Here is a 16617-nt window from a genome sequence, read left to right as displayed (position 1 = left end):
TGTGTAGAAAAGTACCCAGTGGTGTTTTACCATTAGAATCTTTGTGATCCTGTATCCACTGTGGAACGTGTTCATAGAAATGTCCAGTCTTTTGGAGATGCTTGTATCATTCCTGCTGCTGTTTCATGGCTCCTAGATTTCTATTATAAACCATCATATTCTTTTTGCGTCAAACATTCAACTGTTGACCTGATTTTGTTGGAGACAGCCAGTCCTGGACAAAGTGACAGATGTGTGTTCTCCCATCATCACAGTAGTAACCATTATCTTTTGTCTCTTTGTCCCTCCAGAGCTGCCACAGTCTTATGTCTGTGAGAATGATAAGACTGTCGTTGACCATCAGCTCCATGACCAGGAGAGAAACTCCATGGTGGACCATGAGGACCCAGAGCCTCTACTGATTAAAGATGAGCAGGAGAAACTCTGCACCAGTTGTGACCAATCAAACCCAGAGATTTCTCAAATTAAAATGGAACAGCAAGAATTGTGCACCAGTCTGGACCAATTAAACCCAGGGTTACCACAAATTAAAGTGGAACACAGGGTTCTCGCCAGGATTTTTTTTTCAGCCTAACGGCAGGTCCTCCTGCACACGCGCGCCCGCAATAGACGAGAACGCGCGCTTGCGCAATAGACGAGAACGCACGCAATAGACGAGAACGCGCGAGCGCGCAATAGACGGGAACGCACATGTGCAATAGACGGGAACGGGTCAATCGACAGGAAAGTACGGCTGAGGTGGGGAGACATAAATTAACCTGGATAGGCACCCAGTTGATAAAAACAAACGCACATGGCGTTATCTGTCAAAATAACAGTGCAGCGGCCCTAATCACAGTGTTAACCCTTCCTCTTCACCCCCCAACCGTGGTCAGGAAGCCCGGGGTTAACCCCCTTCACTTCTCTCTCACTCGCTTTCCGCCGCACAGCCAGCCCCAGTTAATCCCATCCCGACTCCTCCACCACCTCAGCCGCCAGCCCCTACAGCCGCCAACCCATCCTCTCCTCCACCCCGAGAGGCTTTCATCCCCACACCAGAGCCGTATGCAGGCGACCAGGGAGCCTGCCAGGAATTTTTAATGCAGACATCTCTGGTGTTTGGCATGCAGCCCCTCACTTATCAAACAGACCAGCAAAAAATCTCCTATACGCTTAACTTACTCACAGGAAAGGCACGGCGCTGGGGGTCGGCGGTCTGGATGAACAATAATCCAGTCTGCAACTTATATTCTGAATTCACCGCTGCCATGAAGAGAGTGTTCAACCATCCTGTACAAGGACAAAACGCCACCAAACGACTAGGCGACGTCACTCAGGGGGGACTGAGTGTGGCCGACTATGTGGTGGAGTTTTGGACCTTGGCAGCCGAGTGCGATTGGAATGACTCGGCCCTCCGATACGCCTTCCAACGAGGGCTGAATGATGAACTTAAGGATGAGCTAGCACTGAAAGAGGAGGCGGCGGACCTGGACAAATTAATTGATCTGACGATCCGTTTGGATAATCGGCTTCGGCAGCGCCGAAGGGAGAAATGCTCCCAGACCCCTTCAACTCATTGGCCTCACCTCCCAGTCCCACCTTGTTCCTTCTACTCCGGCAACCGCGGACCACTATCCGGGTCCAGCCCTCCTCACCGCACCAATCTCCAGAACCGACCACTACTCTCAGCTCTGGTCCAGCCAGTGTCGAGGGAGGAACCCATGCAGCTTGGCCAGGCCTGTCTCACGGATGAAGAGAAAATGGCCCGCCGTCAGCAGAACGCCTGCTTATATTGCGGTGAGACGGGTCACTATGCTGCCACCTGCCCGGCCAAGCAGGTAAAAAACGCGGCTCGCCAGTGACCGGGGGGTCCTGGTGAGCCGCACAGTGATTTCCTCCCCGTCGACTCACCTCCGGGTGGCAACCTCTCTAGTTTGGGGAGACCACCAGTATTCAGTCGCGGCACTGGTGGATTCAGGGGCTGAGGGCAACTTCATGGATGAATCATTGGTAAAACAGCTCCAAATTCCGACTGAGCCGATCAAGCCCCCCTTGTCTGCGTTTTCCCTGAACGGCCGCCGTCTAGCCCATGTTAAAATCCAAACCACTCCCATCACCCTCAGGATTTCTGGTAACCATACCGAATCCATTTCCTTTTGTACACTCCCCAATCTACACACCCCCTGAGTTCTAGGATTCCCTTGGTTAAGACTACACAACCCCCACATTGATTGGTCCCAAGGAAGGATTTTAACATGGAGCCCATCTTGTCATGCCACCTGCCTCATCTCTGCCCTGGCCCCCGGTAGTCCTGCACCGCCAGCACGCTCTGAACCACCTGATCTCTGCGGTGTCCCTCCTGAGTACCATGACCTAGCCCCAGCCTTTGATAAGGACCAGGCACTCTCCCTTCCCCCACATAGACCCTACGATTGCACCATTGATCTTGTTAAGGACGCCTCCCTACCCAGCGGGAGACTTTACAACTTGTCAAAACCAGAACGCACAGCCATGGAAGATTACATCAAGGAATCATTGGCTGCGGGCTTAATTTGTCCCTCAAAATCCCCTGTTGGTGCGGGGGGTTTTTTGTAGGGAAAAAAGATGGAGGATTGCGTCCCTGCATGGACTACCGGGGGCTCAATCAGATAACTGTTCGAAATAAGTACCCACTTCCCCTCCTGGACTCCGCTTTCACTCCGCAACACTTACCACCTGGTCCGGATACGGGAGGGTGATGAATGGAAGACAGCCTTCAACACCCCTCTTGGCCACTTTGAGTATTTGGTCATGCCATTTGGCCTCACCAACCCCCCGGCTGTCTTCCAGCATCTGGTCAATGATGTGCTTCACAACTTCCTGAACCGGTTTGTTTTTGTTTATTTGGACGACATCCTGATCTTCTCCTGCGGCATGGAGGAGCACCGTGGACACGTGAGATCTGTTTCAGAGCGCCTTCTTGAGGATCGCCTTTTCATTAAGGCGGAGAAGTGTGTCTTCCACGTGTCCACGGTGTCATTCCTGGGTTTCATCATCGCCACGGGGAAGATCAGGATGGACCCGGTCAAGATAGCGGTGGTGGAGGATTGGCCGGAGCCTGGGGACCGCAAACAGTTGCAGCGGTTCCTGGGCTTCGCCAACTTCCATCGCCGCTTCATCAAAAATTACAGCCAAGTCGCAGCTCCCCTAACTGCACTCACCTCCACCACCCACAAATTTATCTGGTCCCCCGCAGCCCATACTGCATTCCAAAACCCTGAAAACCCGTTTCACCTCGGCTCCCGTCCTGGTCCAGGCAGACCCAGGCCAACAGTTTATTGTACAGGTCGACGCCTCGGACACCGGAGTGGGGGTGGTGCTCTCGCAGCACGCCGGCGGAGACAACAAACGGCACCCCTGCGCCTACTTCTCATGAAAACTCTCCGAAAACTCGGCCGAAAAAAATCTATGCTGTAGGGAATCGGGAGCTGCTGGCGGTAAAGTTGGCCCTGGAGGAGTGGTGGCACTGGCTGGAGGGGGCCGAGCAGCTGTTCCTGGTGTGGACCGACCATAAGAACCTGGAATACCTCCGGTCCGCAAAACGACAACTCCCGGCAAGCCAGGTGGGCACTATTTTTTGACCGTTTTCAATTTACTCTATCCTATCGTCCTGAATCGCGTAATGCAAAACCTGATGCTCTGTCTCGTGTTTATGTGGCCGGATGGTTTCTCCCTCCTAGCCACTGTGTGGCACTGCGCTATTTCAACCGTCGCTGTGACAGCGGGGCGGCATCCGGCGCCGCTGCATATATATACACAGGTGGGTGGCTTCACCTCAGTCTCATGCTTTCTCTTGAGCTCTCCCCGTGGTGGTAACTGCAGCCGAGCGGGCTGGATCTGGTGTGATCGATCGGGACGTACATAATATCGCTGGTACAGGTAATGGGCTTGTACCCTTCCATCTTTATGTGATGTGCGGCGCATTTAGTGACAGCCTGCTTTACTTTGTATAGTGACGCTGGGAGACGGGTCGCTCCGTTCAGCATGCCGTGGGTGCTTCTGTGACGACAGGGTAAGCTATGTGGTCCATGTTATATGATCTGATGTGTTAACTGGTCCCTGATTTTGTTGTGTGGTTGCTGCAGTCCATTTGCTGCTGTTTTCATTGGATCTCCCCACCTGCATTGCTGCTACGCTGCGCCACGGCTAACCGGGTATGTATCGCTCATGATGATGAAGAGATCAATGAAGCCCAGGTGATGTCATTTAATGATAATTATGCTTAATTGTTTACCTTTACTAGGTTGCAGCTAACGTGTGGTTCATTGGACGCCATTGTTCCCTGGACTGGCTGCTGTTTCGGTTCTTTTTGTTCACCGGCTCTTTATTTCGGCCCTGTTGTTTCGACTCTTTGCTTGGTGCCTACAACCTGCTGTGGCGGCTCCTTTCGCCGGCTCTTCGTTGCGGCTCTCTTTGTTACGGCTCTCTTTTTAGTGTCTACAATTCGCTGTTTTTGACTGTGTTGGCGTGTATTTTCATTAGGCTTATCGCCAATGTGTTAGAGCTACTGCATCATACTTTTGATATTAAAAACCTCAGGCTATGAGGATTATTATGCCTCATATTGTACCTGTGTTTTAAAAGCTGTTGTGTGGAGTGAGTGAGTGCGTGTGTGTGTTTTAATTGTGTATATTGGTTTGGTCACCAGCACTGCTAAAATCAGGAGTACTAATTATTTGTTTCTTTTGTGCAGGTTTGGTGAGCCTTGGCGGCAGTTTAATCCCTGGTGGTGGTTCACGGATCCCCTTTTTCGTTGGTGTGTTGTCACAGGTGTGATTATTTGGACCCCCTTTTTCTTCTTTTTGGTTATTTTTGTTTGCCTGCCGCCATGGTAAGCCAGCCTGCTCCCTTTATTGTTTAAGTTAAGTACTCCTGATTCTTTATTTTAAACTGGTGGCTTGCTTCTTATCTTTAATACTATAATTAAATAAAGAAATTGTTATATTTTTGGAAACACGTCTCTGGCCAAGTGATTACGAACCTGTGTGCCTTCAGTGTTTAAATGGTCCTTGGTTGATCATGTTGAATTGAATGTCCCGGGGTGAAATTCCCCTGGGTGGCGTTGTCGCAACGTTTATGTGAATCCTAGCCATTTTCCCCCATTCTCCATTCCCCTCTTCTTAGAGCTCCCTCGCCACGCCACATTCACTCGAAAGAGGACACCTCTAATAATCCTGAGTCTATCCTGTCACCCTGCCACCTCGCTTGCCTAATGTGGGATATAGTAACTAAGGTGCAGAGAGCTCAACAGAAGCAAGTCTTTCCCGAAGCCGGTCCCCCAGGAACACTATTCGTTCCAGAGGCCGTCCACCCTCCCCAGCTCCTCATGGGCCTGTCCCCCTTCCAGTGTGTTTTTGGTTATCAGTCTCCGCTATTCCCCGATCAAGAGAGAGAGATAGAGGTCCCATCCGTCGAGGTGCAACCTCCGCCGGTGCGCTTGCATCTGGCGTCAGGCCCGCGCCGCTCTCCTTCAAGCCTCCCGACGAACCCAGGATCAGGCAAACTGACATCGGTCCAAGGCGCCGATTTATGCTCCTGATCAAAAGGTCTGGCTGCGGGCCAAAGATCTACCCCTTCGTGTCCCTTCTAAGAAACTCGCACCCCGGTTCATTGGTCCATTTCCCATTGAGAAAATAATCAACCCGTCTGCTGTGCACCTTACACTCCCCCCGGCTATGAGGATTCACCCCACCTTCCATGTCTCTCAGATCAAGCCGGTTCAGGAAAGCCTATTGGCCCCCACCCCACCCCGTATGCTAGACGGCGAGCCCATTTACCCTGTCTCCCGCTTGCTGGATGTTCGCTGCCGGGGTAGGGGGCTCCAATATCTTGTGGACTGGGAGGGCTATGGTCCGGAGGAACGTTCTTGGGTCCCACGGAGTCGCATCCTGGACCCTTCTCTCATCTGGGATTTTCATCGGGATCACCCTGACCGGCCTCGTGGGGCACCAGGAGGCGCCCATTGAGGGGAGGTACTGTCAGAGCCCTCTCCTCATCCCTACCCTGTCTGGCATCCCAAATACCCCATCCTATCTGTCTCCTTCTTTTTCTCGTGTTTTCTTTCTTCTCTGCTCTCTCTCTCTCCTCAACACAGCACTTGGGTGGAGCGCGGCTTCAGCTGCCTCCACTCAGGTAATCAGCTGCACCACGAGACCTGGACGACTGTGATTCACCTCACTAATGACATCCTCCGCAATAAAAACTGGCTGCACCTTCCACACCCTGCCAGATTATTGAACTAGACAAACCCGTCAGTCACACTCTAGCCATTGTATTACTCTGTGAGTTTTTTGAGACGTTGTTAATGTTGTTTTTCTTCTGCCCTGTTTAGAACCCTGCCGTCCGGGTTCTCTCCTGCCCTGCCTGTCTGGAACCGTCTCAGAGACAATTCGGCTCCCAGCCAACCTACCTGGAAACCATACCTTTTTCATTTCCCTCGTTTGGATCACCGGCTCTGCTCTGTCCTTGGAGCCCAGTCACTCCAGTTCCGATCTGCCTGTGGCTCTCTACCTGCTCCTTACCGGAAACAAGAGACGATCACTGCGGACTGGCCCACCCACCAACACGGCCCCCTGGATCATCAGTGTCCGCCGTCCTCCGGATCTCCGGCTCCCCCTCCGCTCAGCCCCCCATCTGCCTCCACCTCCGGCTGCCAAGGATCCATCCAAATACCTGCTGCCGCACACTGATCCCCCCCAGCCCACGACGACCGCCGACCCCCGGCCCCAGAACTGCGACCTCAGCTTACTCAGTCTCCAGCCATCTCCACGCTTTCCAGTTCCCTGCATTCCCTTCCATTACCCATCCCCAAACAATAAAACGCTCTTAAACTTCTCCGGACCTGGTAGCGTGCTCTCTGCTCGAGTCCACCCACTCCATCTCGTGACAGATTTAGTTTTTACATCTGCAGATGAAGATGAGGAGTAGAAGTGGATCCAGTCATCCCAATGACCATTTTTTGCATTTATTATGAATGAATTACAGATAAATTGAGACAGAATAAAAAAGATTTACACTTTAGAGTTTTGAAGAAGGCCTAGTTCCTTGATTCAGCCACATGGTCAATAAACTGTTTGCTTTACTCAGCGACAACCAGATGCTGTGGCAGCTGGTTCTTAAACCTTCCTCCTTGGACTCCATTTTCAACTTCCTCTGGTCTCTCTGTGCTCCTCTAGGGGGGTAAATACACCTATAGCCATTCATTCTCCCATAGACACACATGCACTCTCTCTTCTATTCACATCCACATACTGATAACAAAAGGGAATGTATGAAATCAACATGGAGCTCAATTTGGTTCCTACACCAACTTTATTGTCATTACACAGAGTCCAACTATAAAGACAAATGTAGTTGAGCATGTAACTAAGTACAAAACAAGCAGTAAAAGTACATCATGAACAGTTTGGGTGTCTCCATTATGATACGGTATAAACAGTACAAAGTATTGTGATCACATTAAGTATATAAATGGAATCAAAATTCAGAATGAGTCAGAATTCATGAATAACATCATCAAGGCCCATACTGAAGAAGGATGGGGTTCTCATATACAAATTTACTCAGACGGATCTAACAAAACTGATAATGATGAAGTCACTGTTGGTTTATTCTTTCCTGTTTTCAAGATGAGAAAAGGCTTTAGAATTTCAGATGACAGCATTCACTGCAGAGATATCAGGGATCATTTTGGCACTTTGATGGGTGATGGACGACAAACTGGTCAAGTCAGTCTTATGTAGCGATTCATCAGCCGTGTTGGCATCAATAAAGAAGCAAACTCCAAATCCAGACCTAATTTTCTATTAGAAATATTTCAAGCACTGTTTCAAATTTGGGCTGCACAGTGGAGTAGTGGTTAGCACTTTTGCCTTGCAGCAAGAAGGTCCCGGTTCAAATCCCAGTCTGGGCCTGGGATCTTTCTGCATGGAGTTTGCATGTTCTCCCTGTGCATGCGTGGGTTTTCTCCGGGTACTCCGGCTTCCTCCCACAGTCCAAAAATATGCTGAGTTTAATTGATTATTCTAAATTGCCCATAGGTATGAATGTGAGAATGATTGTGTGTCTGTATATGTAGCCTTGTGACAGACTGGTGACCTGTCCAGAGTGTCCCCTACCTTCGCTCAAGTCAGCTGGGATAGGCTCCAGCACCCCCGTGACCCTAGGGAGGATAAAGAGGTGTATAGAGAATGGATGGATGAATGTTTCAAATTCACAGAGCAGAGTTTGAGGTGGTTTTATTTGGGTTCCAGCACATGTGGTGTGGAAGGCAATGAGGAAGTGGATAGCTTGACAAAAAGAACAACTAAGGAGGAAAGAATAGAATTTGATTTAGCACATGGAGACGAGAAGCAGCTGGACGAATTGAGCCTATTCTAAAATTAAACAAACCAACAGAATATGTGTAAGGCTATTTCTGCCCAGTTCTTTTGATGGAGTAGTCAGGAGACTTCTTCTTAAAATGAAAAGCATTTATTACAGCAAAATTGAATGTGCGATACAGAGCTCTGGGCCCGAATCCTCTGTCCCTAACCAACAACAAGTGTTCAATCAGTTCGAATGAAATCAGACTGCTACCTGTTCCTGGCCCAGTCTTCTTATACTCTATCAGTGTGTATAGCTATCGAGGCCTGCCGCTCCCTCCGGTGCTGCGTTGGTCCGGTCTCCTCTGTCACAGCTGATGTTTTGTCATTATCGCTTTCATAGGAATGACTTCACCCCTGCAAAGCAAGATTAGAGACTGCACACACAACAAGCTCTTGTTCTTTACTGATTACGGCTTAAGTCAAAAACTATCTGTACCTTATCAAAAACTGTCTGTACTTTGATTATCAATCACCTTATGTCTTGATCATCCTTGCATTCAATCACATGAGTAATAAGTACAATAAAGCTCCTTCTTATTGATTCTGGACTTTTTTTCTCTTTGTTTCATTACAGTCACACCGTGGTAATGATGCTCTTGACCTTCCTATTCCTCAGAACCAATACAACTCTTTAATATGCACTCTTGGGAAATTATAAAACACACCATTTCCAATAATTTTTGCTTACTACTTAACATGGAGGAGTGGACAAATGTGAAGAAACTTCTGAACTTTGTCATAACAACAGGATTGCATAAGAAAATATTGAGGATTATCGAAGGACTATGAGTAACATCCAGTAGGTGGCAGCAATACGCCAGTGATGCGTCTAGTCCGCCTAATTCAATGAGGAAGAAGAAAGTAACTCAGTGTTTCTGCCGGAACTTCACAGTGTGACACCCGGCGGATGTGAACAAAGAAGCGTGAGCAAAGTTAGCTTCACTGCTGTGTGGACTGAGCTATAAAACGGCTGTATTATAGTATGAATGAGAAATATCAGAGCGTTAAAGTAACGATGTGTTCAGTTGAGTATCTGAGAGAGTTGATCAGTGACAGACTAGCTGCTGCTGCTGGAGAAATATTCACAGAGTTTGAAAAAACCATCGTCCAGTACCAGGAGGAGATCGATCGTCAGCGCAGACTGCTGGATGTCATCTGGAAACCACACATCCCCTTACAAACCATAGGTGTGTATGTGTTTTGATGGTGAAGAATTCCACTTATATCATGTAGAACATCATGAAGTGTTCAGGTGAACTGAGACACACTGTGAGGAAGAGAGAATGGGTTCATAATATGTCTGTTTGTTGATGCCAGTGATGTAGTCCAGTTTTTTCTAGTGGGTATACTCCAGCCTCATAAAGCAAAGCCAGGTCAAGTTCTCATATATGTGCGCGTGCACTCTCGCTCTCTCGCTCTCTCGCTCTCTCTCTCTCACACACACACACACACACACACACACACACACACACACACACACACACACACACACACACACACACAGAGCAGCAGCAGCTCCTTTATTTCAAACTACCAATTAGATACTTATAGACGTTATAGCATCAGCAGCTCCCCTTCTTGCCATCAGGTAGAACTGATGTTTCCTCTTCATCAGGCTCCCTTTCCTAAACGTTAACCTGATCTCCAGCCGTAGTGTTTCCTAAAGCGGCAGTATTCACAGGACAAGCAACAGGCTTATTAAAACATTGAAATAGGATCATTTGACTTTGCTTTCTTTTTGTTATTTTTTCTCCACTGACTGATGTTGGGTCATTAGAGGTTGTTGACTCATGTTCCTCTTCTTCTAAGCCAGGGGTATTCAGCTAAAATTCAGAGAGGTCCAGTCAAAGAAAATGTATTAAAGCAAAGGTCCAGAACATCATATTTTCTAACTTGAGTTAGTGTGATATATGTTGATGTAACCTGGTAGTTTTATTGGAGTCTCCCAAAGTTGGATGAGATTTTTAATTAGCTATTTTTGGTGGCAAAAATCTCAGTGTGGGACAGGTACCAGAGACCCCAACTTTTTCTACAACACAGTTCCATCTGTCTTCTATCACTGTACAAAAAAGCAACAGGGTTATATTTGTAGTTACTGAGATATTCTTACTCAAAATGGCATGGGTAATGTCAAAATCATTTTTTGCTTTTCAGTCCTTTAAATTGGGATACAAGTATTAGAAGTCATTCCAATGGTAGTATTATGTATGTTTTGTTCTTTCTGAAATGTTAGTTGTTAAAGGTGACTAGCTTCAAAAAGTGTAAAGGTATAACTTAGGTATACCTAAGTTATAACTTAGGTATAGGTTATTTTGCCTGTAACATGACATTGTACAATTAGATTTAACATGTTAAATCCCACTTCACTGATACTGTAAAATTCAACATTATTGTTGTTATTTTGAAATTAATCAACCATGAACTACTACAGAGCTCCCTGAATTGAAGTTAGTACATGTAATTTGTATGTGTATGTGAGAATTACATGTATGCATTACAAATGTAACCCTGCTGCTTTTTTGTACAGTGATAGAAGACAGATGGAACTGTCTTGTAGAAAAATTTGGGGTCTCTGGTACCTGTCCCACACTGAGATTTTTGCCACCAAAAATAGCCAATTTAAAATCTCGTCCAACTTTGGGAGCTCATATTTTCCAAACTGAGGTACCTAGAAAGCTCCAGTTTGCTAAGTTATCACACAGGTTTGTGTAGAATGGAACCCAGGGGTGTTAGAACACTTCTGTGCAGTATTTCTAGTACTTTTAAGGTCCCAAACCCCACTCGTGAGTAGGTATCTCTTAATTTTTAGCATTTTCAGCAAACTCCCATGGCCTGCAGAGTGTAGGGAAACACCTGGGGATGTTTGTGGGGCACTAGCTACATGCAGAGGCCTTGTTTACCAACTCACAGCTCTCTGGTATGTCTAGAGGCTGAGAAATAACCACTTAAAGATGCATAAAACGCTGGTGAGGCTTTAATAGCCCAAATTCTGAAAATTTCAGACCCCCACAACTCAGAAACTATTTGAGCTACAGGCCTACAGTTTTGCATAGAAAGTACTTTTGTGACTATCTAATGGCATGCAAATTTAAGACTAATTTGAAAATGGTGCAGCAACACCCCAAGGAATAGCTGGTCATTTCACCTGGAATGACGTCATTTGTTGAGTAGCGTCACGTGGGATGGCTGAACTCGTATATAATTGGTCTGTGTATTTCTGAGCTGATAGACCAATGATAAACACTGGAAAGCTGCACTGGTAAAATAGAAGCAACCTGTCAAATTTACACCCGTATAGACGGCATCTGGGGTCCGGATCTGGACTAACCTGGCAATAGCCAGATTAATAATTGTGTAGTACTTGATAGTACTCCACAATATCAATCTGGGACCGCTCCATGTAAATCCGTTCGGAGGAAAGAGGCACGGATTGGACAATGCAACAGTATGTCCCGCCTCTGACAGGTTTGTTTTTAGCCAATCGTGGGATCTTCACAACGAGCGGAGCCAATTGGTAGATTAAACTCTGACCAAAACCCGTAGGTAAAAAAGCACAAACATCTTTACCATCCAGAAATGCGCAAAGCGCCTCTCGTTGTTCTTCCTTCAAAGAAGCGATAGGAGATTCAGCTAAAACTGACTTAATAGCAGCATCTACACGATCGTTGTCCTCCGTTGCCGTGTTTGTTTTGATCTACTGGCGCTTGGTGTCGTCTTCACACCCGGATATCCCGCCCCACACATGAATACTGCTGCGTGATTGGCCCGAACCAACTTGGTGCTGTACAAAAAGTGAAGGCGGGAGCGGAGCAAGATGGTTTCTTGAGAGATTTGTGAACTCACAAAGAAATTAACTTGCTGGCAAGATTAGAGCCGGACCGCGGTCCGCCTTTTAGTGAGCCCTTTTCTCAGCCAGACACCTTTCCCCGTCCCGTACAATTTCACCGCTTCCTGACACAGAGAAGACGAATTTATGAACGGGAAAGCGAACGCTATGTCAAAAAACATACTGATACATATGTTTGCGCATTTTTAAGTGGTAATATGGAGATTTGGGACCTTTTCTAGTGAGTATACGGCGTATACCTGCGTGTTTACACCCCTGGGTATACGTATCTTTGCGCATTTATAAGTGGGTGTACGGAAATTTGGAAAATATTCTAGTGGGTATACGGCGTATACCTGCGTATCTCGTAGACCACACGCTTGGTTGATGCTGTGTGGAGTTTTAAAATCGTGATCGTTGTGTTGATTGACCCTGCAAGCAAGAACCAAAGTTTCCTGTTCAGAGGTGCTGGAAGTGTTTATCTGAACTACTCCACACTGACAGCAACTGCATTGTGTTATCAAACAGTTTAAGAATAAAACTCTGACAGAGGACTCAGTCATTCCATCATTTCAGTCCAGAGACATAATTCCATGTATAGAGATCATTCATGATCTAAAGAAAGCGCATGTACAGAGTTAGAGTATAGAAGTAATGTGTTCAACTGCATTCCACTATTAACATGTTGGGTTTCACTGATGAGTCAAATCAACAGTACGTAACCAGCAGTAAAATAAGAATAACATTAAAATCCAAATGTCCTGACAGGTTTGAAGGCTGGAGAGGACAGCAGCTTTATTCAGACAGATTTTACTGGATCCCATCAAACCTGTCTGTGTGGTGTGTAGAAAAGTACCCAGGGGTGTTTACCATTAGAATCTTTGTGATCCTGTATCCACTGTGGAACAACGTGTTCATAGAAATGTTCAGTCATTTGGAGATGCTTGTATCATTCCTGCTGCTGTTTCATGGCTCCTAGATTTCTATTATAAACCATCATATTCTTTTGCATCAAACATTCGACTGTTGAGCTGATTTTGTTGGAGACAGCCAGTCCTGGACAAAGTGACAGATGTCTGTTCTCCCATCATCACAGTAGTAACCATTATCTTTTGTCTCTTTGTCCCTCCAGAGCTCCCACAGTCTTATGTCTGTGAAAATGAGAAGACTGTCGTTGACCATCAGCCCCATGACCAGGAGAGAAACTCCATGGTGGACCATGAGGACCCAGAGCCTCTACGGATTAAAGATCAGCAGGAGGAACTCTGCACCAGTCAGGAGAAAGAGCAACTGGGATTGAAACAGGAGACTGATACCTTTGAGGTGACTCCTGCTCTTGACGAAAGTGACCACAGTGAACCAAAACCAAACAGTGATCAGCTCCTGTTTCACATCTCTTGTGCAGCTGAGAGCCCAGATCAGGAAGGAAGCAAGGATGTAGACTCAGGATCAACTAGATGTATCGAGCTGAAACCAAGTCATCAGAGTAACAGCAGTCACAGTAATGATGTAGACAATGCTCCAACGTCAGAGAGACAGTGTGATAATGACAAGGCAAGAAAATCTGTAACATGTGATGTCTGTGGAAAAGATTTTAGGTATAAATCAGTTTTAATCATACATCACAGAACCCACACAGGTGAGAAGCCGTATTCTTGTGAAACCTGTGGAAAAAAATTCAATCAGCGGTCCCATTTGACTGATCACATGAGACGTCACACAGGTGAGAAGCCATATGTTTGTAACACTTGTGGAAAAAGGTTTTCTCAATCATCAGTACATAATAGGCACATGGCAATTCACAATGAGGAAAAGTCATATTCTTGTGGCACTTGTGGAAAAACCTTCATTCAACGTTCCCATTTGATTGCCCACATGAGATGTCACACAGGTCAGAAGCCGTGTCCTTGTGGCACATGTGGAAAAAGCTTCAAACATAGTCATCGATTAAAAGTCCACATGACAATCCACACAGCTGAGAAGTCGTGATCCTGAAACATCTGTGGAAAACATAATGTCAGAACTAAGCTTGAAACAACATGGAAGAATTGGTACAGGTTAAAAGTAGATGTTTTAGATTTAAAGCACCTTTAGTCTGTGCTTCAACAACAATTGTGAGGAAGTATGTAAGCAATCCTTGATGATTAGACCAGATGGAGTCTGGACTGTGGTGGTGGTGGAGCAGGCAGAAGAACCAAACTGAATGTCTGGATGGATATGGTATTGGTACAGACTGCTACATTTCTGCTATCATGACATCCTTCATCAGCAGAGCAGTGATTGGAGATATTGTGAAGCTGTTTGGAACATTTTCACATCCTGCTGAGAGAACATGGCTGTTCAGGTGTGAACATACTGCTGGAATCCACTCAGCTTGAGCTCTGCTGTCTTTCAAGTAAAAGGAGGCGACGAGATACTGAGACATTGTGACAGTAGGACACAACAGAGTGTGTCACTGCAACAGAGGAGATCTGGATGTGAAATAAAGTTGTAATAAAACATGTACAGCTCCATGACTGCTTCATGAAATGTTTTGAATGTTTTCAAACAGATGAACATTTACAAGTTGTTTCATAATGAATGTAACACTGAAGAGCCCCAGCAAGAATATCTCTGAGTCAGATATCAAAGACATAACCAGTTTAATTCAATTTTATTTATATAGTGCCAATTACAGTGAAATTGTCTCAAAATGCTTTACAGAACCCATATGCCTGAACCCCCAGAGCAGCCCAAAGGCAACAGTGGCAAAAAAAACACCCTTTTAACAAGGAAAAATACCTTGAGCAGAACCCGACTCTTTATGTGGGGGAACCATCTGTTGCTGGTTGGGCGGGTTGAGAGGAACAGAAGAGGTAGAGGAGTAGAGAGGGTTAAAGAGAGGTAGAGAGGGGGAGGGGAACAGGAAACATAAAACACACAATTTGATTGATGTATGATAAGACAGATGATACAAAGTAGAAGTGTTGTGGTTCCTCTTAGATGTGCCGAGGTTGAATAACACGTCCAGTTACACTGTTGCTTTTAATATAATATGAGTTTATTCTCAAAAGACAGCATCTGAACAGGCACCATGGTCTGCCTGGAAGGAGCCTGCCAATTGATTCCTCCTCGAACAAAGAAGTCAGGTCGCTTTTATACCTTCTGGTGAAGGATAGAATTACAACATCTGGTTCATGTTGGAAGACCCCTTACTCAAAAAAAGACCACCCTTGAGTAGAACCCCTTGGCTCTGCAATCCCAAAGGACCCATCCATCTTCTAGCAAGACATGGGTGCCCCAAAAACAACAGGTCATCTGTTCCTGAGACTGGAAAACACATTCCAATGGCATGGGTAGAATTAGTCATGCATGTAATTCAAGCTCTGTCTGTGGTCCACACCAGAGCAGACAAAACATATAACAAGCAACTCATATCAGATACAAGAACAAACAAAACAGATTCCATTCTACTAACTTATTAAATAATACATCTCTCAGATCAGATATTACGAAAGCTAACATTGAAACTGATTCGTAGTTTACTATTATGATTTACAACTCTGGCAATAAATGTAATATATATATATATAGCTGATAGGAAACTCAAAAATATGTAGAAGAGCATATCAAGTATAGTGAGGGTGATGCAGAGCAGACTGGTGGAAATGAGCAGCTGGAAGCAGTGGGCTGGAGGAAGGTCAGCACATGGCAGTTCACAAAATGGGAAAGCCATATTCTTATGGCACCTGTGGAAAAACCTACATTCAACGTTCCCATTTGACTGACCACATGAGATTTCACACAGGTGAGAAGTCATGATCCTGAAACGTGTGGGAAACATAATGTCAGAACTAAGCTTGAAACAACATGGAAGAATTGGTACAGGTTAAAAGTAGATGTTTTTGATTTAAAGCACCTTTAGTCTGTGCTTCAACAACAATTGTGAGGAAGTATGTAAGCAATCCTTGATGATTAGACCAGATGGAGTCTGGACTGTGGTGGTGGTGGAGCAGGCAGAAGAACCAAACTGAATGTCTGGATGGATATGGTATTGGTACAGACTGCTACATTTAGTAATGAATGTAACATTGAAGAGCCCCAGTAAGAATATCTCTGAGTCCAATATCAAAGACATAACCAACATTATTATGTTTTCAAGTGTAGCGGTACCACGTTATGATCGATAGCTCTCGTTATTAATAATTGGGGCACCACCCTAGATCTCTAGGGAAAAATATTAATTTTAATAAAAAAATTAATATTCATAAAAATTTTGATCAATCTCATATCAAAAAGTCTTGAATCCTCGTTTAAATTGACCAAATTCTACACAAAGAAACACAAGACTGTAGTTTGATCTAAAATGAGGTATTTATTAACTATTCTATGAAAATAACGACAAGTGAACTATGTACAATGTAGATA

At 45.7% G+C, this 16617-nt stretch overlaps 5 protein-coding genes across 9 annotated transcripts in view; all 5 read left to right on the top strand.

Moving 5' to 3' along the window:
- Positions 1–16230, top strand: part of LOC127534685 (zinc finger protein 239-like) — a 121833-nt gene extending 105603 nt beyond the window's left edge. The window contains exon 3 of the transcript XR_007942946.1: positions 16203–16230. The gene's annotated coding sequence lies outside the window, so the exon portion shown is untranslated. The remainder of the gene's footprint in view (positions 1–16202) is intronic.
- The window catches only part of LOC127534684 (zinc finger protein 239-like), a 214726-nt gene that overhangs the window by 173273 nt on the left and 24836 nt on the right, over positions 1–16617 (top strand). The window lies entirely within an intron of this gene.
- The window catches only part of LOC110946270 (zinc finger protein OZF-like), a 97280-nt gene that overhangs the window by 57016 nt on the left and 23647 nt on the right, over positions 1–16617 (top strand). The window lies entirely within an intron of this gene.
- Positions 1248–8925, top strand: LOC127534832 (uncharacterized protein K02A2.6-like). Its single transcript, XM_051951089.1, is given in 3 exon segments — positions 1248–1776; positions 2434–2674; positions 2676–8925. Coding segments are annotated over 3 exon segments (1530 nt in total). The 3' UTR covers positions 3436–8925.
- Positions 9262–14723, top strand: LOC127534688 (zinc finger protein 83-like). Its single transcript, XM_051950555.1, has 2 exons — positions 9262–9571; positions 13343–14723. The coding sequence occupies exons 1-2, from the start codon at positions 9367–9369 to the stop codon at positions 14197–14199; spliced, it is 1062 nt and encodes a 353-aa protein (XP_051806515.1). The 5' UTR covers positions 9262–9366; the 3' UTR covers positions 14200–14723.

The sequence above is a fragment of the Acanthochromis polyacanthus genome, chromosome 7 (genome assembly GCF_021347895.1).
Source record: "Acanthochromis polyacanthus isolate Apoly-LR-REF ecotype Palm Island chromosome 7, KAUST_Apoly_ChrSc, whole genome shotgun sequence".
NCBI classification, from domain to species: Eukaryota; Metazoa; Chordata; class Actinopteri; family Pomacentridae; genus Acanthochromis; species Acanthochromis polyacanthus.
The sequence above is the reverse complement of the archived record's forward strand: the minus strand, read 5'-3'. Positions and strand labels throughout refer to the sequence as shown.

What these genes read in the sequence shown, in the direction of transcription:
- LOC127534688 (XM_051950555.1), top strand. Translation starts at nt 9,367, where the DNA reads ATGAATGAGAAATATCAGAGCGTTAAAGTAACGATGTGTTCAGTTGAG. An exon ending in CATCCCCTTACAAACCATAG is followed by an intron (nt 9,572 to 13,342) that starts GTGTGTATGTGT and finishes TTGTCCCTCCAG; the next exon opens with AGCTCCCACAGTCTTATGTC.